Source organism: Python bivittatus, unplaced genomic scaffold, assembly GCF_059951505.1.
Source record: "Python bivittatus isolate LINGU-HERP-01145 unplaced genomic scaffold, Pbiv_v1 ctg000700_np1212, whole genome shotgun sequence".
In the NCBI taxonomy this organism is placed as follows: Eukaryota; Metazoa; Chordata; class Lepidosauria; order Squamata; family Pythonidae; genus Python; species Python bivittatus.
Window position 1 is genome coordinate 21125635 of NW_028277098.1, and position 20568 is coordinate 21146202.

The following is a 20568-nucleotide window of genomic DNA, read 5'->3' on the forward strand; positions in this document are numbered from 1 at the left end:
TATGATCCAGCAAATGTTAACCCAATATTATACAGCCTGGAAATGCTCTGCTGGAGAAACAGAGTGATCTCACTGTTCTCAGTATTAAACTGTAATAATGAACAGTTTAAACCAATCCCTATTATCAAAATACAGGAAGTCTGCAGAGTCAAAGCATAATGGTAATCAAGTTGAAGGCCAGTTCATCCAAACTTTGTTTAAACAGATGGGTTAATACAATACAATGTTCTTCATGCAATACACAAAAATACACAACCCAAGACTTGCTCCACTGCCCAGGGTCATTTCAGATTCAGACCATATGGAAATGGGACATATATTTCTTCTTTAAGTTGGATTTACAAGAGGTATTGTTCATCTTATAAACCAGACATGATTTTTAGTCTTACTTGAGGAGCTTTCAACATCTTTCTATTCAAAACTCAGAAGTGTAGTAATGTTAGATAGAGATGGAAGAGAGGAGCTGCCTGTCCCTGCTCTTCATCTGTTTAGATTGTCCCCTTACAAGAATTAGCAGCCAAACAATTCAAGATTATTCTTCAGGTCTTTCTCCATGATGTGTGCAACCACCTATTAACACTGCCCTTTTCCTGCTTATATAGGACCAATGGGTTATTCCTCCAACTCATGAAAAGGAGTGATTATCATTTCGACACTAAAATGGCAATATCCAGACATTAAGAAAACAATTTCACCAGTCTTTTAAACAGAAAACCACCAAATTCCATCAAGATACAGAAAGGACTCCACAAGGGATATGGAATCCCATTTTTGTGTTTGATAAGTAGTCAGTCTTCCAGTCAGTTGTATTTTTTTATATAAGTTGTTTCCTTTTTTAATTGTAAGATGCCCAGAGTTGTTGAGGAGTTGGGTGGCCTCAAAACTGAATTAAATATGTGTGTTGCACAACAAGACCATGTTACATCATTCAAATGCAGCAAAACATGAACACACTCAACTTAAACAATGACACTGCACTTTACTACCTAAAGGGAACTTGGTACAAAAGTGCTATTTATGCTGACATGTGGCTTTTAAGAGACTAAGAGAAATGTGACTTGACAGTCAAGAGAAGCAAGGCAGAATTTGCTGCCATTAGCTTTAGAATGTAAGATTTCTTTCAAAGTATAACACTGGAAGCCTACACTATCAATAGGATTTGGATTTTACCCCAAGCATGCCTTGATTATTTTCTTGCAGCATTTCTCATAGTATCAACTGTTTGGGGGCATTATCCTATGGTCAACATGAACACTATATAAAATATAAGAGACCTGTGTGATCTGCTTAACAGCCACAGCAAAAAAGGTAAAATCGGGTGTGACTCACTTAACAATCACATCACTTAGTGACAGAAGTTCTGGTCCCAATTGTGATCATAAGTCAAGGACTACCTGTAGCTAATTTCAAAAATGAAATCAGATTTCAGGGATTAGGTAAAAGCAAGCAAATTTAACCTTCCCATTGTAAATATGGTTTACATTTGATTTGATTTTAGTAATTCCAAAGGAAAGAGTTTTATAAAGATGTAAGGTTCTACTATTATTTTACTTAATATAAATATTAAAATTTAATTATTATAAGGGAAGTTTATTTATTTCTTACCCAGTGAAATCCTAGCTTTAATGGGAGGGTGGGAGGATTGCACAAATTGATTTATAATTTTAGAAGATCATGATATTTGGTGAATCCCTGACTTAGCATAGCATATGAATCAAGCCACTGTTTTACAACTACCATAGTTAGTAATTGTAAAACAGTAGCTTGATGATTAATAATTAATATACAACCAAAGCCACTATTGGTAGTATAAAGAGTTGAAGTATTCTCCAGAAAAAGAAAATAGCTTAAAATTGTACTAATAAAATTAACAATCACATGTATACACTGTTATTTATATTTAATAGGACCACTATTAAAAATAGTAATTGTAACTTAATATCAATTTCTGGCCTTTAAAAGGACAATCATGATTATAACTCTAATAAGTACATTAATCCTGCATGACATGAATATATTGCATTGACCTACCAAAAAGCCATCAGCAACATTTTATTTCAGAACTAAACAAGAAACTTTCCATTTTAAAATGAGCATATTGCATTCACATACAATACTTAGAAATTATGTTTTTCTTGCCTTGCCAAGAATGTCATTAGTGCCAACATTAAGCAACGAAGTGCTATTAATCACTGTGTTAAGACAACAAATTGTATATTGATGCTGTTTTAACTGTTGGTTGGGAGCCACCAACTGTTGGTTGGGAGTTTGATGTAAGATGGGTGGCTATATAATGTTTTAAATAAATAAATAATAAATAAATAAAGAGTCTTGAAACTCAGACTGCACCAGAAAACCACTTTTAAAAAATGATAACTATGCTAATCCATTAGGATAACATTCCCATAAACAAAATGGAAATGGAGTTCTAATAGTTGAGACTGCAAATTTCCAAGGAGCATAGCACATGGCTCAGACAAAACAATCAGAATAACTGACTATATTTTTATTTGATTCTGTTTACATGAGATTGACCAGGATGGTTGTAAAAAGTGCAGCCTGGGCAAGGCACACAATTATCAACATCTTTTCTGGACCTCAGAGCATCTCCACCCCCATCCCCTGAATGGACAGGATCACAAAATGGCCTCAAAACTTCCCAATGCTTTAGACACAATCAAATCTCTAATATTCCTGAAACCCCTCCCAAAGCAGGCTCTGGCCCTGCCCATTTTTAAATGGCAGCTCTTGATATGCCACATTAAGCCTGCTGCAGACCTTGCCAGGTTACCTAATGATTTTTGTACCTATAAGATAACCTCTACTGCTTCTTTGATAAACACACTTCTACATAAACGTAGATTCTATATAGAAAGTAATCTCATACTAAAGCAAAGTTATTATATGTATAACTATATTTCTATATTAAAAATTAAAGGCAAGGCCAGCAGACTAGGATCCATTGAATTTGAGACCATTCTGCTTCATTTAATAATATAGTAGAATGCTTATATGAACCATAACATAAAGATATTTCATAATGTGAGTCAGAAAAGCCATTCTGCAATGCTAAAATATATATAATTACAAGCAAAAGTGATTTCTAACAGTAGAAAGTTTTCCTGGGGTATACAAACTAAGGAAAAAAGAGAATCGTTATAGCTGGAACAGTTGACAACAAGGCCAGTGATATTTGTTACAGTTCTAAATCTTATGAGTTTAAATCTTCATCGATTGCAAGACTTACCTTACTCCTATAAGCAGAGCTATAAGCATCGAACATATTGGGTCAGCAATCATCAAACCATAGTTCTGCATCAATAGTGCAGATATGATTACACCAATACTTCCAAGCGTATCAGCAAGAATGTGTAAAAATACACCTGCAAGAAAATACATACTGAGTAAGAGGGACACAATTTTTTTCCAAGATCAAATTTTCAAAGAGGCTTTAAATAAATGGCCAGAGGATAACAATACACCATCATTTACTTAATACATATTAACCATGTCCCTCAAATAACTAGTATCTGACAGTTATCTTCTGTAATGTTTTCAGCAGAATAACTACTGCAGTCCATGCTACAAAGCTAGCAATAGGAGCAGGGCCACATTATGTCGTTTGTGGGCCCTAGATACTTTTACCTTTGTGGTCCCTCCCTCCATAAAATCAATAATCATAAAAATTATATTTCATATGATCTTCAATGTTTTCTTTATATTTTTACAGAGAGATGGGGAATAGTAAATGATATATGATTATTTGGTAATAATAATCAGTTGTTGCCAATTAATTATGAGAATCATTAAATTATCTCGGTGTTATTTAATATATGACTGAGCTTTTAATTTGAACTGTATGTATATTTTATTTGTATTTTTATGTACCTGTATTCTATTTATTGTGTATATTTTCAAGGCTGAAAAGTGAGACATAAAGATAACGACTATTTCAGTTTTATTTTTCTGATTTGAAAAAAAATGAAAAACATTTTCATGGGCCTTAGGCACTGTGCTTGTTGGACAAGTTGGATGTTATCAGGAGGTCTGAAAGCTTTCCTAAGTGAAAATCAGATGGTAGCTCTTTCAGTAGTTAACAGGTTGCTCCTGAGAGAAACAGAGCTCCATTAGCAAGGAAAATTACCTCACTCCTGGTTATTAGTAGGTGTAAATAAACACAGAAACCATTTTTTATTATTCATATGCCCCCTTCTAACAAAGAGCCATCTGGATGACTCTTGGAATAGATGTGTTAAAAATACAATCAAGTGAAATAGCTTCCCAACAAATTTCTCTCACATGCCCCTAAAGATCACATGTTCATCAACTGTTTCATGAGACAAGCAATTTTTGAGAAGTTAACATTTTTTTAGAGTAATTATTTTTACAAATCGTTTGCTTCAGTGTATATTTGGTTGCAACGAATAATTCTATCTACAATACATTCCTCCAAATAATTTATTAGCAATACCACAAAGTTAAGAAATCAGGAAATGTGCTTTTTGCAAAACTTTCTTTTGGCAAAGGGTTTGTTTGTTTGTTTGTTTGTTGTATTAATTAGCTTGGCAAAGAAGCTTTTCCAAGCAGTTTTCATGGCTCTTTCTGTACTTCAGGTGTTGCATTTTTTTCCAGTTTGGCCACACATTCTTTTGCCAGGTGAATTATAGTATTTAAGTTCTTATACATTTCACAGATTTGAGCAAGTTTCAAAGCCAGTAGATCCCCCCCCCTCAAAAAAATGTGTTGCAGCTGTCTAAAAATAAGGAAAATAACCCCTCTCCCTGCTGATAAATTGAAGGTAAAAATGCTACTTTATGTTTTGTCATTTAATCAGAGAAAAATAAAACTTACACAATAATCAAATAAGTCATTTTATAGACATGAGCAAGTCAGAAGTTTTCAAGAACAAAAGTCTGCACAGCATATGAGTAGTATAGGAAGATCATCTAGCACCCTCTGCAGTCACATAGTGGAAACACAGATAAGAAAGTAGTTTTTAAAAAATAGATAAAGTATCAAGATATTGCATATACTCCAAATATCAAACACTAGTGGGGCTTACAGGGGAGGTATGGCAAACTGAAGGCAGCTCTGTAAAAGCAGAGCCGATGACCACGGCAAAGCCCAACGAACTGGTGAGTAGACCAGTTCCCTGAAACCTCTCTGGATAATGAGAGGATGGGATGGCTGCTCTCACAAGGAGACCACAGGACAGCAGTTTTCTGCAGGTTTGAGCACCAGGAGATGACAGAATTAGCCATCTTGCTCACAACTGTGGCAGAGATTTTTAAAGGATGCTAAGTTCACAAACCTCACTTTCTATCACTTTCAGAAATTGCTAATTAATTACTTCCAAGCTACTAGAGCCCTTCAGACAGATAAGTTTGAAAAAGCTGGGTGAGTCTGCCTTCAATCCTTAATGAAAGAAAATCTCAAAAATCTTAATCATAAGCTTAAGAATTTAAAGAATCTGAAATAAACAGCAAAAAGTTAAACAAGATTTTGATCTTAGAAAGTTATAAACGGACTAAGGGTCCAGATAAAATTGGAATACTGAAACTTTTACAATAAGATTTTGAAATTAATTATAAAGAAGAAGAAGCTTCTCGTGGAAAATACATTCTGTTTTGGTTTTTACAGGACAAAACAAAGCTAAGTAATTTCATGATTTCAAAAACTGGACACAAGAGGGGACTAAAGTTTTTAGAAGGAGGAAAGATTTACAAACCTGTAAAATGTTGCAAAACATTGTAACAATGAAAATATTGAAGAATGGAATCAGAAAATAGCAGCCACAATATCAAAAATGTCAGTAATAATGCCTGCTTCTATGGATAGACTATGCCCAAAATATGTTATTGAAGAAACCACAGATGTAGAACAAATTTAAGCTGACAAGATACAGGTGATATTGAAAGTGGATTTACAGATGACAGGCCAAGAGAATGACTTAGAAAAGGAATTTTCACTACAAATGAAATTGGCTGAGGCTTTAAAATTCAAAAGAGAAATACAAATGACAAACCAAGAGACAAACTTGGATAATTTTTTCCTACTGGATTTACAAAAAAGGCTTGTTAAAGCTTTGAAGAACTCTGTGAGATGGGACAAAGAAGAAATGAAGAGAAATCAAATCCTAGAACAATATTTGAATGAACTAAACATTAAGATTGTTTCAAGTAAAATGAAGGAATATAAAGTTGGTTTATTTGATCAAGGTTAAAACAATGCATGTTGTTACCTCTGGCAACCCTTTACAAACTTTCTGCTGACACCAGAACTGAAAAGATGATTTTTCATGGATTTGTTTATAGGTAAGAGGTGGGACATGGGATGAAGAGATGTTTGTAACCTTAAAGGGGGTGAAGAGTCACTAAATTTGTTTATATTTGTTGTAATGAAGGTTGGAAGTCACTTCTTTATATATTTCTTTTCTCCTTCATTATATTCCTACTTTTCTCTTTCTTCTCTCTCTCTTTTCTTTTTTCTTCACTTTTTACTCCTTCTTTCTATTATCTTTTTTACTATTATAATCAAAATTCTTTATATATATATATATATATATATATATATATATACACAAACAAACAAACAAACAAACACTGGCTTACATTTGTAAATTCAAGTCATAATTTAAATGCAGTACACAAAGTTACAAAAAGGAAGTCATTTATAACAACACTGATTATAAACTTAATTATTCTACTGATTTTTTTCAAATTTTCCAATGTCTTTGTAGTTAAAATATTATAACAAAAGAAGTTGAAACAACCATGAACAAGCTGGAAAATCATAAGTTCTGTTGATCACTAAGAACTACTCTCTGCAGCATAGCTTGTTAGTGATGTCAAAGGTTCATTTCTTTGGAATTTCTGAATTTTGTTTACTAAATTACTAAGTTTTACTAAATTACTAGTTTCTGTACTACCAGAAAAAGATCTGGTTCTACAAAAATTCCTAAAGTTCATGTATTGCAATATAGACATTGAAGTAATTGTACTTTTCCTAAGACTGTAAAATATTAGTATACTTCCAAATAAAAGGAGACAACTTAATACAATCTTTGTAAGTTTTCCCCAGTTGCTTTCTGTTTGCCTCATTTATCTTTTTGTCCTTGAGAAATTATTCAAAGTATCCCAAAGTTTAGCAGTATTTATTAATATATTAAACCAGAAGCAAGTCTATATTCTAAAAAAAATCCATTATTTCTTTATGTATTAGCTCATGTAACTTTTAGGAAGAAAAGAATAACCCATTTCTCTTACTGCTTTGATATAATTTTAATAGGATTCTGAAAGACAGACATCACCAGGTTGCATATACATGAATATTAGCTTGGAAATAGAAAGACTTCATATTTATTAATTCATTAAGATACAACCAAATAGATAATTACTAAATAAAAGAAATAAAATAGTTTACTTGTTATTAATTTCAATAAATAACATTATCCAATGCTTGGCTTTAGACTTTCTCCAAGTGCATACAATACTTTTGTTTCATGTTAGCATCACCTGAAATTTAACACAATATATCTATATCATACCTTCTAAAATCTGTTTGCTGGATCCTGCAGCCATCTCAATGGGGTGATCAGCTGTAAAAACAGAACCAAGGAAAAAGTAATTTATCTTTCAATGTGTCTTTTGTTTATTGTTGAAAGTATTTAAGGTATGTCAAGTACAACCTCCAGACCGTCTTAACTAAAAGTAACCAGGAAGTTTTTAAGTTAAAAATTAACCTTTTAACATAAAAAGAGAAGATGTTAAACAAAAGGAATCAGTTAATCCTCCAAAGCACAGGATGTTTCCAAGCATTTTTACACTTTGTTTTAATATAAGGTAGAAAACAGAGAAAGCTAGAAGCAATGTAGACTCAACCATGCTAAAGGTCTTATTGTCTACTAAAGCAGAACACAGAGACAGGATTTCTAGATAGTGAGTGAGTAGGTCTGAGTAAATTTCCAATTCATATGAGAGGATGAACATAAGCCCAGTTGCAAAGGGCTACATCTTTTTCCAGAGCCAGGTGGCTGCCAGGGCCAACCCAATTCTGGAAAATTATGTGGCTGCTTTAATGAATGACAGACAGCTGTGGTGTTAATGCTCCTGTGCATTTGAAAGCACCTTTTTTTGAATCAAATGAAAAGTACTGCAAGGGCATGTGTGCAATGCCCAAGTACAGTCAATCACTAGACTAAAAATCAAGAAGCCAAATCACAATCAGGTCATATTAAGTGAAAATTAATATGAGATGAAAATTAACATCAACAATTCAGGAAAGATTTATCCTATGATATTGCAAGGATTCATATTGTTCTAAAACTACACTATTGTTATCTCAATAGGTTTCCAAGTACAATTCAGTGTGCTAGTTTTAACCAATAAAATGCCCCTTATGGCTTTGCCCCTAGGCAATCTCCTTCAAACAAAAGTATTTAGTCTTCTCTTCTCAACAGGTATATTGAGGGTCCCGCCCCTGCATGTGTGAAGTCTGTGGATGGCCTGTCCCCAGATATTCCAATGGCTCTTTTTACTCGTCTTCATATGGCCTTTAATCAATAATAACTGTCACATGGACTTCAGACACTGGGCTGGGTTCATAGTTTAATCAGCATTTTATCAGTTTTATGTATTATCTTACAGATATTTTGATTTTGATGCTGTAAACTACCAGGAGTTTTCTCAGAGTAAATAAATATTTCAAGTAACTTTCCTTAAAAACAGGATGATGCAGAAAGAGCTATTAAACCTTCACATAGCAAGGGTTCTTTTTGTTTGTTTAGTTATGCAGAGGGAAGAAACTCTGCATATGTAAAACTGCCCCACATTGTTCCTCCTCTAATAGATGCATTAAGAATGCTTGCCAAAATGTAATACACACCACCACAATTAGCTCTATCTTCCTCCAGGGAAGAAAGATAGTACCAGTGCACAATTTTATTCTCACCACTATCCTATCAAAAAATTAGCTAAGGGAAAGTGTATAGCTAAAGCCTTATTGAATTAGTTCATAGAAATTAGATCCTAGTTTTAGACTCTTAACCATTACAGCATATTGAATCGTTCATACTGACCATGAAGCACCTGCTTCATATAATAAAAACATGGTTTCAAGCAGTAGGAGAATATACCATTCTTTCCCCTGCATTCATTACCTCTCAAAACCAAAATTCCCTGGTTCTTTTTAAATGTGGTTAAAACAATCCTGTAACTTAAAGAAAACAAACACAATACAGGATTCCCATGGACTTTGAAATCATGGTATTTTTCAAGCAATCGCAAAGAAAATGTCTGATACTGAGTCATTTAAGGAAAAGTGTTCACAAAGATTTCTTGTACATACTCAGTCTACATATGCTTCTTTTGTACCTTTTACTCTTTCCAAATTACTGTAAATTGGCTCTGGGAATGTTGATAAACTGAAGGGCAATGCAGAAACCTTTTGAGTAATTACCACCTTCATACCACATACATATGGCACAGCATCATACAGCCAAATGGAAATATGTGTGCATATCATGTAAGATATTGCACATACATAATTTCTGTGGAGCAAACATGTAATGCATGATGTAGATCCACCTTTTCTAATAACTGAGGCAAGACCAAAGGTTTCCCTACCATTTCCTTTCAAATCATCATTATTACAGAAACAACAGGAAATAGATTAGGTAGCCAAAGATAAGATTCAACAATGTTTATATTATCTTTGTTACTGGAAGATTTTAGCATCTTTTCAGTATATCTATAGAGGCATCCCATTTTGAAGACAGATAGCATATAGATGTGCATGCCTGCCACACATACCCACATACCTACCATGACAATAATCTTGAGAATGGCCATGCCCATGACCATGGGAATGGCTATGGCCATGCCCATGTTTGGAATCATGACTGTGGCCATGTCCTCCATGACCGTGGCTAAGAGTCCCATTAAACAGTGAATGGCTGTGCTCATGTCCTGCCAAAAGAAATTCATTGATGTCATTTATTAAAAATAAAGATTCTGGATTTTATCAGGATTACAACAAAAGGTTGAACATTAAGAATGAGAAAATAAAGCAGAAATAGCCAGATACATTCCAATGCCCGTGCAAGTAGATGTTCCCTTTCCAGCACAAAGGTTAAAGCAGACGATCTGCTGCGCTTAGAGACCCCAAAATCTACTTAAAATAGACTAATTTACATTGGAACAATTTTAACTGCATTTGTGAATTTTATTTATTTGCATAATAGTTATACTATCCCAAGCTATGTAACAGTTCTGAAAAAAATATTTTTATCTGATGAATTAATGAATCGCAGCAGACATTTTAGGAGGATTGACCTTGTTTTCTCGCAGGAAAGGATGTCCTTAAGATGGCGTCTTCATTATCAGTTTCATGAATATTTATATTAAAATGTATTTTTTAAAAAATGTCTCCAGACTAGTCAAGTTAACTAGAAGACAAGTTAAGTCTTCTGATTGAAAAGTGCCCTTGATTAATAGGAATTCATTAATTAACACAGTTTATATGTAACTATGTTATATCAGTAAGCTATCTTGGCTTTACTTATTTCTTTTGAAGCACCAACTGAACCACCCTGATCTGGACAGATACAATGGGAAACTGTAGTTTAGTAAGTCACAATACAAACAACATGCGAGAGATATAAGAAAAGTATGGAGGGAACACGGCTCTGTCCTGGGCTTAGCTATGAAGTGAAGCATACCATACCAGTTCAAATGCAAAGGTCCGTATTTCTATATAATTACACCTTTATTATTGCAAAGTATAAAATTTTTCATTTAAGCACCACAATTCTTCTGCAAGGAATTTCCCACATTTTATATATTTCTAAAACAAACTAGTTGATTAAACAAAGTAAGTTCCACTTGTTTAAATGACATAATTTTATTATTATTTATTTATTTATTAAATTTGTATGCCGCCTATCTTCCCCAGCGGGTGACTCTGGGAGGCTCAATAATAGGTGTAAAACGTAAGCTTCTATCCCATTTTGACTAAATTAAAGAGACATGACCTCTTTGAATGGCCTTAACACATGGAACAAAATATATTCTGAGGCTTTGGGCTAAAGGACATGAAATGAAGCAAAAGTATTCCAAGGTTTTTACCAAGCTGGTTAAATCAGACCAATGATTCCTGACGATGCAGCATAAGAGACAGGGTCACCCTGCACCTATACAATAAAGCACAACCAATCCTACTAGGATTAAAACAATGAATCCTGAGTTTATCTATACAATAAGGATCCTTCTACTACAACTGGGGAGAAGTCACTGATACAATGAATTGGTAACACTTCTTACCAGAACCATGGGAATGGCCATGTCCACCATGTTGAAACACAAAGATTCCTATCAAGTTTACAAGGAAGCCAAGTATGGAAACAGGAAGGAGTCTTTCGTGGTGCACATCAGGAGGCTCAAGTGCTCTCTACAACAGTGAAACAAACTGTTTCAACGAAAGTCATGTATAGACCTCACCAATAAGCTTTCCTCAAATTTTCATAAATATTAATACTGTCTAATTCAGAAGATTTTTTATTTTTATTGGAAACTAAAGCTAGATTTCCAAGTGCTCACAGTATAATCTCACTTAACATTGGAACTCAAATCATTCCATGAAATTGGCTGATGGGAGATTTGGGACATGTTTACCACGTGCATAAGTAACATATGGTAAGGATGCTGGCAACTTACACGGCTTTTAATGGACACTAAACATACTCATGATGAAAAGTTAACTAATAATTTTAGGTACAACTGGCTACATGTAGCATTCAGGTTCAGAAAACATACTGCCTATGCATACCAGTTACAGGAGAGCAATTGTATGAAGCCCAATGCTTTCATGTCCTGTTTCTCAAGGCCATTTGACTGGCTACAGAAGGAAACAAGATACTGGAATAATGGATTTTTTATCTGATCCAAAAGGGCTTTTTTCAGATAAATTATACAGTCTGTGACATAATTTTTAAGCAAATTACTGCACATCTAAGAGAAGTCACAGACTAGTCTTCACAGAACGAGAAAAAAATTTCACGAGTGTTGTAGTGTTAAGTAAACATAATAAAAGTAATATATTGTGTAATCAAAGAGACTACTTGAAAATACAAAAGACTTTTTGAAGATTTGAAAATGTCAGATTTTTAACACTGTTATGGAAAAAAGGGTGGAATAATATTTCTTGAAGAATTAGTGTCAGTAAGTAAAGCTACCACCCTAAGCACAATTAGTACTGAGTAAACCCCACTGAATTTCAAGTTACTTATTTCTGCAACATATTTAAAACTGCATTGTTAAATCCTGAAGGCCTTTTGATTCACTTCCTATCCAAATGGTGACAACTTTTGGTTAACTGGGGTGAGAATTATTTATTTATTGAATTTATACCCTGCCATAATCAAGTGATTCTCTTACATTTTCTGGGCTGCATTTGGCAGTAACTTCATCCAAGTGAGTATAACTGGATTTTAAGTAAAAAGCCACAAAACTGCTCTGCAAAAATCTTTTCATTCAACAGAGGAAAATATTTTTAACCATCTTCAGAACATACCTCAACCCCTTCAGAGAAAATGAAGAAAGCTGTGAAGATCAAAAATAGGCCATTTACAAAACCAGCTAATACTTCTGCTCGAACGTACCTAAGATGAAAAAAGCAGATAGTACCATTCTAGATTGCAAAATCCACAATTAATTTCATGTCTTGTTTTTTGCCACATATAGAAGACAAACACAAAGGTAGTCATGGTTGATCAGTCACAGCCAAATAAAATGACAGACATGTAGGAACTATATCATCCCAGAATTATCCCTATAATAATGTCTCATTTTCCAGAAAGGATAACCGCTGGAAAATAAATACAGCACTGCTTCTGCTTTTAAAACAGACAAGATTATTCCTTGATTCTCAAGATATCATTCACAAGGAAGCCTACTTTTATCATTAAACAGTACATAATTAAGTGCCCCCCTTTTAGTCTTAAAGTACAGCACTTCAACTATTTCAACTCTTCCTCATTTCATTTCATTTACATCTGATATTAGAACAAGAAATTGATAGAATTAAATAAAGTGTAGGGAAAAACAATAAGTAGACAGCTAGACAGGGATGGGCTTCATTCCTACCTCCCACATATTCCATTCAGCAATAAAAGTACACTGCACATCCTTGCTTTAGAGCAAAATTGATAGCTATATATTTAGCATAGAGATCAACAGAAGAAAGATCAGCACCTAAGAGTAGATTTCTTGATGATCTGAAGTAGTTTTCAAGGATTACTGACATCCTACTGTTAAACAACAATGTTCATCACTTCCTAATTATATTGCCAAAATAACTTCCTGGGGGGTAAAACCAGGAATGGATTTTTGTGTGGGAAGATTGCATCTGCAGTTTACTTTTGGTACTCAAACAAATTCTTGAACTCAGAATTCTTAAATTCTAAATGTATTATGTTCTGTGCTTAAGTGTATTATTTTTTGTGCATGATTCAGAAGAACGTAATGACAAGCCATTCTCATGTATTATTGACAAGAAAATGACATGGATGTGTTTATGTAATCACCAGAAGTCCAGAAAAAAAGGGGCGGGGAAACTTTACGTTTTAAAAAAGAGAGAGATACCATATTTACATGTATACATACATATAAACATAAATTTATGTATGTAGTTTCTGTATCACCAACTAAAAACTACTATCATGAGAACAAATAAGGTATATGAACAAATAATAACTTTGATACTTGGTAGTATATGATGGTTTTGATCCAATATATGTTGGTTTTGATCCATTCCATTACTTTATATCCACCAACATCCTGAACATGGGGGACTCCTGAGAGGAAAGTTGAAGTGCATTCAAGGATGAAAGCAGAAATAAATTCCATAACACAAAGTGAAGTGTTATTATATAATATTAGATGAAGGCCAATGGCAGCTACAAAGTGCATCCTATTGCTCTCACACAGAGTAGGCAGTGGCAATCCCACATAAAAAATAACCTATAAAGAACAGGAACCAGAACGGTGCTAGTTAGATCTTTGGGCACTATGCATCCATATTAAATATTCATTATCTATTTTGAGAGAAAATAATGGAAGCTTCAGACTTTTGGGGCTTACCAAATGTTTCCTGAGTTTAGAAAATATGCCTATATCAGCATTAAATAACAGTTGACTAGTTTAGCATGGTTAATTTAACAACATTGTCATTAATATCAAGAAGGAAAATATTCAAGGCAAGCATTGTAGACTTGGCTCCTCTCCTGCGAAAAAGTGCTGAAATATAGTATATCTTTCATATACATTAGCCAAATTACACAAGAAGTATTTATAGGCTGATTCCATTAACCACTTTAATACAAATGCCAGACTGCTTTATCAGCATGTTGTAATAAAACTGCACCTTCTTTCCAATTATCATCAACAGGTAAATGTTTCAACAAAAAGCTTCTCAGAACATGAAAGCTTACCCATAGGAGAAAGCATCATTGGATCTCCACTTTGAAATAACAGAAGCTGCAAGTCCAGCTAACAGAGCAGTACAGTCAAAAAACATGTGAAATGAATCTGATATTAAACCTAGACTGGGAATATAAAGATAAAAAATCAGTTAAGTACAGAAGGTTACAGAAGGTACAGTACATTAGAACATTAAAAAAAAAAATCCTCCCAGTACTAGTGTCAGGGTCCATTTGACCCTGCATTTACTGAAGTTGTTATCCCCCCAATTCTCTCAGAATATACATATAATATGCTACAGTAAAGGTACAGCCCATTCAAGACCAATAACCCATTTAACTGAATTAGAACTAATGAAGTAAACCCAATTACTAGGTTTATAGGCACCCTGGGTCCCCAATCTGGCACCCAGGCCAGTCCTGTGCCTGCCAACACATAACTCAGCATAAACCAAACTCCTTAACCATTTTAATTTTGGTTTGTTTGTTTTTATTTTTTTTAAAAAAATAGGAAGATGATATTCTGCAAAACAAAGCACCAACCTTAAAAATAATCTGTTTCCAAAAATGCTGCTGGTCACCATATAGGCCCTAGAGGCATTCTTAGAAAATAAAATATTAAGTAGTTGCAGCTTAGTGCTTTGTTTACCTTCTGGCATATGGGCATGTTAATATTGGCCAAACACAAACATTTTATGAGACATGGTCATCAGACATTCTCAAAATTCTGAATGTGTCCACTGTCTCTAAAAGATTGGGCCCCTGGATATATGCATAAGTATTAGGAACATTCAATACAAGAAGCTATAAGAAGTGTTAATTTCTTTAGCAGAGATTCATTTTAGCCCAATACCAGCCAAAATATAAATCTGTCTTTGGAAACCAATCTGTACAAACACTTGAGAATCCATTATTCAAAAACCCAAGATTTCACTAACAAATGTTAGGATCATTAGGGTTCAAAAATTTAAAGATTAGTGACTTATTGGAAAGTCTTTTCTGAGCAAGTCCATTCAATGGCCATCTTCACAAGAGAGATGACGACTATGAAGCCAGCCAAAGATTAAGAGGGCTTTAGTCACTTAATAAAATTCTATAGAGAATTATTTTGTCTATATCCCATTCAAATAGATACAATAACTTGTTATATATAGGAAAGTGTCGTACTAAAACATTCTTCTGAAGGGTTTGTTTAGCCCTTCATAGTTGTTGTTATTAGATTTATATTCTCCCTTTATTGTGTGCAACTCAAGGCAGTATATATAATGCTTCTGCCTCCTGTTTTCCACATACCCTGTAAGATAGGTTGAGCTGAGAGAAATGACTGGCCCAGAGCCACCCAACCTAAGAGAGGACTAGAACTCTTAGTCTCCTGGTTTCTAGTCCATCACCTTAACCATTGCACCAAGCTGGCTCTCAATGTCCACAATTCAATAGTTATGAACTATAATGAAGCTTATTAGTTCTCACAGTCTAATGTCTTCCACGTGGTACATTCCCAGTCATTCCCAGGCATTATAACATAGGATGAACTGTAATACTGCATCTTCCAATACAGTCTTCCAGTAATAATCCCAAAACAGCACTGCTTGGAAAACTCCATCTTATTCTCTAATTTATCCATAAATACAAGTTTAGTCTAGTTTAGTTTAGTTTAGTTTAGTTTAGTTTAGTTTAGTTTAGTTTAAAAAGTAAGTACCGAACAATACCATTCCATTATATAACTTTGTTACAAGGCCACCAATGCATGTGATGCTATGCCTCACAGTTTCTTGAATGATGAGAAAAGATTTGATTGGGTTGGAACTATTATTAACATCAGATATAAATACATACATACATAATCTCTTGGTAGATTTAGCCTTCATTTGAAAGTGCAGCTTTCATTTTGGCCTTCTTACAATGAACTATGTTACCAAGAGTTACTAACAAATCCTCAGATTTATAACTGAATTTAAAAAAAGGAATAATCCCTTTCATTAGGCTCATTCCATAAACTCATTTGAGTCAAATGGAATTAATCAGGATCCATTCTGAGACACTGACAGAATGCATTCTTAGCCCATGCAAAGCTGCCCAATAACTTGCATTAGCTTTAGAGGCCTTCCCTTCCAAATTTCTTTATCCATCCATGAAGCAAAGAAGGTGTTGATTGGAAGAAAAGCTTTCTCTACCAAGGTATATTTATTATGGAACACTCTCACCATGAATGCCTCCCACTGCTTCTTGACCATTTCTCAGGTGTTTTAAAGTTGATCTAGTTCAGCACTAGAAATTTAATGGCGTTTTAAACTTTTCTGACACAAGTACCCTCCATCCATCCATCAATCAAATCAAGCTAAACTCCATGTTGGAAGTCTCTGAAATAAATACTGTAATTACAAAGTAATTTATTTCAAACGCCCTCTGAAATTTAATAGAAATACACAATTTAAACGTCAGCTTTCCCTGTCCATCAATTTACCAATTGTTTACACTTAATCCAACCCTCTTCTCTGATTATTTAGAATAGGCAGCACAGAAGAAAAAGAGTATTTATTATGAAGGTATGACTTCATACAAAGGCTACACCTTCCATTCAACTTTGGAGTTTAGGAGGTGATAGGTATCATAGTACTTTGGAAATTTTCATTCATCTCCACTGCTTCAAAGTTTGAAGGAAGCTAAGCTATTTAGCACACTCACCAGACATCACACTAGCTAGGCAGGCCAAAATGCTGAAGGTTGAGAAATATCATAGGGAATAAAAAACAGTCTAGTATTAAAAGTGAAATACATATTTCTTTAGATTGTAACTGTGTATGTCCTGACATAAAGACATCCAATCATTTCTCTAATATCTTATATTAAGATATACCATCGTAATAGATACATGCTCAAATGCAGAAACTCATTTGCAAAATCAATTGTTACTGATTTGTGTAGTACAGTACCTTTGTTAAATACACCAGCCAAACTAATGAATACTGAATAAGCTAATCTGGTATGTCATCTTTGACCTTATCCCAAAGTGGTAGATTTTGTTTCAAAGTTTTGGGGTTTTTTTGCTTTCTTGTTTTAGCTTACTAGATACCTATAGCAATAAGATCATTTTACATATAGTGTTTTCCTATTTCATGGAGTGACAATTTCCTAGAAATTGTTGAACTTCAGTTCTTATAATCCTCAGCCAATCTTAGAGAAGATGGAAATTGAAATCTAACTGCATCTGGAGGGTCATGGATTACTTACCCCTGCTCTCCCATCATTCATGCCATTCATGGCATACACAATGTGTACACAATATGAGAGTTTATACTGCACACGTGCCTAAATAGCGAAGCTACTCTGGCTTCCTATACTGATAATTACATATTTTGAGGGAGATGCACATAGAAACAGGCCTTAGCATACAGGAAATTAAAAAGAGCCTATGGAAAGGTGGGGATGACTGCCACTACAATCCAAGCTGCCACCCTTTTCTACATTTCTACATTTGCTGTAATTTCATAACACAAAGGGGATGGATCTTGCATCATGGTCCACAACACCAATTTTATCACTTCAATAAAATCACTGCATTCTACAGAATCCGTTGCGTCATGATTTCTCTGGAGCTCCTATTGCCCTTGTCAGTTTGGGCACATGAAACAGAGACAACTAAATGGGTGATAGGATGATACATGTTTGCACAATTTTGGTTTTGAACTGAACCTAAGATGCAAATACAGGAGCATGCAAGTCCCAGCCATTATCAACTACAACTAATTTATGTAAAATCAATACCTGCAACAAAAATATAAAAGGCCTATACATTCGCTGAGATCTATTTCAACAATAAACGCAGTGTAAATGGCATTGCCATTAGATATTTTATGGAGTAATTGCATATTCACAAAAGAAGGGCAGTTCATCACTGATCCTTTGCCCTGAACATGTTTAGACACCACATTTCAACAGTTCTGTCCAGACTGAATAAACTGTAGTTGGACAATTTAAAAGATAACAAATTATAATCCCTGCAGAATTTTCCCAGGTACATATGACAATGTCAGCGATCTGTCCAAACCTTTCTGGTTTTCCCCTTGAAGCATAAAAATCAGCTCCATAATAAGATCTCAAGTACTCCAAGAGGGGAGGCCTGAGACCACCCTTTCCCAAAGCTAAGGGCACTCCCCTTCAGAGCCGGCCAACGGGGCTTCCTCCTCAGCCCGGCCAGAGGAAGACGTGGCAACACCAGCGGAGCTGAACTTGACGTTCAAGGGCGAAGCGCCGCCTCCCTCGCCTCCCCTTTGTACCTGTTGCTCCAGATGCCGTACAGCAGCTCCACAAAGGCAAAGGAGAGGTTGAGGCAGAGGAAAAAGAAGAGGTTGCGCGACGTCTTGTCCGAGAGGATCGACCTAGAAACAGGGACGGGGAGGGCGGGAGAGGGTCAAGCGAGGAGGCCAGACCCCGGTTTTCTGCGGCAGAAGCCAGCAAGGCCTTCCAGGGAAGCGGAAGAAGAGAAGGTCGTCGGGCCGTTCCCACGCTCGAGTAGCCTAACGACGGTTGCAAACTGCCACCCGCCCGCAGAGCCTTTGCTCCGGTTTCCATGCAAACGTTCGAGGGAGGCACGTCCTTGACAGCCAGGCCTCGAAACGCCGCCGCCTCTTCCCTCTCTAAGCCCCTTGCCCGGCCGAGGGGACACCGGCCCCTTCCCTCGACCGTATTCCCGCCCCGCAAGCGACGGCCCCGAGTGGCGCGCCAGCGCGCACCCTGGTCGAGCACCTCTTCTGCCAGCTAAGCTAAGCTGGGTGCGATGGGAGTTGGAGTCCACGCCAAATAGGAGAAACATGCCGCTACAGTCAACCCACGGCTCCCTCCCTCTGCGGCCAGCCGGCTCCGCCACTCAGACGAGGAACTGAGAGATCCCTGCCCCGCACCCCGTGGATCCGGCTCCTTCATCCTGCAAGTCTGCAAGCCCGCAGCTAAATTCGATTTCAATATTCAGCCCACCCAACGAGGCTCCTTCCCTTCCTCCCCAGCCCCCAGTCAAAGCCAATCATTCCCCGGCCTCGAATTGAGCACAAGGGGGCTCCCGCTTTCCTCTTCTCGGGCGCCTGTTCACATCCCACCCGCTGGTGGCTCCCAACTCCCGGCCACCCGGGGCTTCTCCCGGCAGCCCCGGGTGATGCGGCTCCCCTCGCCCTCACCTGAACCATCCCGAGATCTTTCGGAGCAAATGAAGCTTCGGAGGCTTGTATTCGTCGTCCTTGATGGACAAAGGCAGCATCTTTCCCGGCGGCGAAGGGAAAAGCCGGGGCCTAACCTAGCGTGAGGGGCCGAAAAAGCTGCGGCGCCCCCAACTCTCGCTTCTTGGCCAGGCAGCCGCCTGCAAGGCAAAGCCGGCCTCTTCGCTGAGCAGCAACTTCCGGCACAGCCGGAGCTAAGCGTCGCTAGTGAGCCTGCGCGATAGGAGGGGGTGGCTAAGTTACATCAGAAGGAAGGAAGGAAGGAAAGAAAGGAAGGAAGGAAGGAAGGGATTTAATGCTGTAAAAATAGTTGTGTGATGTACTGTATAGCGATTTGTTCATCTGTGTATAGCAATCTGTGACACTTGTGGTACACTAGGAGGGCAGAGGTATATTGACTTCAACTAATACAGCTTTACAGCTGATCCTTAACATGTGGACTTGATGTAATCCCCACTGAGTACAGCGGGAATAAGTCTACATGACGTTACAGATGGGTATGCTACCCGGAAGTAAATTCTATTAAGTTAATAGGTGTCTATTCCAAGCCAACGGGTCTAGGATTGTGTTGCCTAAGAATTTCTATTTTACCAGGCTAAGGAACTAAGATAACCAGTGAGCTTCAAGGGCTCTTTCCCAAAGAAGTATTAAGAGTCCATGCTGACTTGATGGCATATAATCAATCAATCAAAAATAAAAATCAAGTGCAGTAGCAGGGATAAAGTTCATGCTGAGCGTACTTCAGACCTCTATTCAGCCTGGCAACAAAAGAGAATTGGTTTTTCTCTGCAATGAGATCCTGGGGGAAGACAGTAGCTGGGTAGGGAGTACCTCCTTTGGTGCCAGTAACCTTAGCTATCCACAGGTCCTTTGCTGCCAATAATG

General features: G+C 36.4%; 1 protein-coding gene across 1 annotated transcript in view; it reads right to left on the reverse strand.

The window, feature by feature from the left end:
* The window catches only part of SLC30A7 (solute carrier family 30 member 7), a 31289-nt gene extending 11353 nt beyond the window's left edge, over window positions 1–19936 (reverse strand). Inside the window, exons 1-8 of the mRNA XM_007420248.4 lie at window positions 19645–19936; window positions 18751–18852; window positions 14486–14599; window positions 12568–12655; window positions 11319–11445; window positions 9822–9965; window positions 7547–7597; window positions 3248–3383 (exon numbers count right to left, since the gene is read on the reverse strand). Coding sequence (XP_007420310.1) covers window positions 3248–3383; window positions 7547–7597; window positions 9822–9965; window positions 11319–11445; window positions 12568–12655; window positions 14486–14599; window positions 18751–18852; window positions 19645–19724 — 842 coding nt within the window. The 5' untranslated portion in view covers window positions 19725–19936. The remainder of the gene's footprint in view (window positions 1–3247; window positions 3384–7546; window positions 7598–9821; window positions 9966–11318; window positions 11446–12567; window positions 12656–14485; window positions 14600–18750; window positions 18853–19644) is intronic.
* Window positions 19937–20568: the final 632 nt, after the last annotated feature.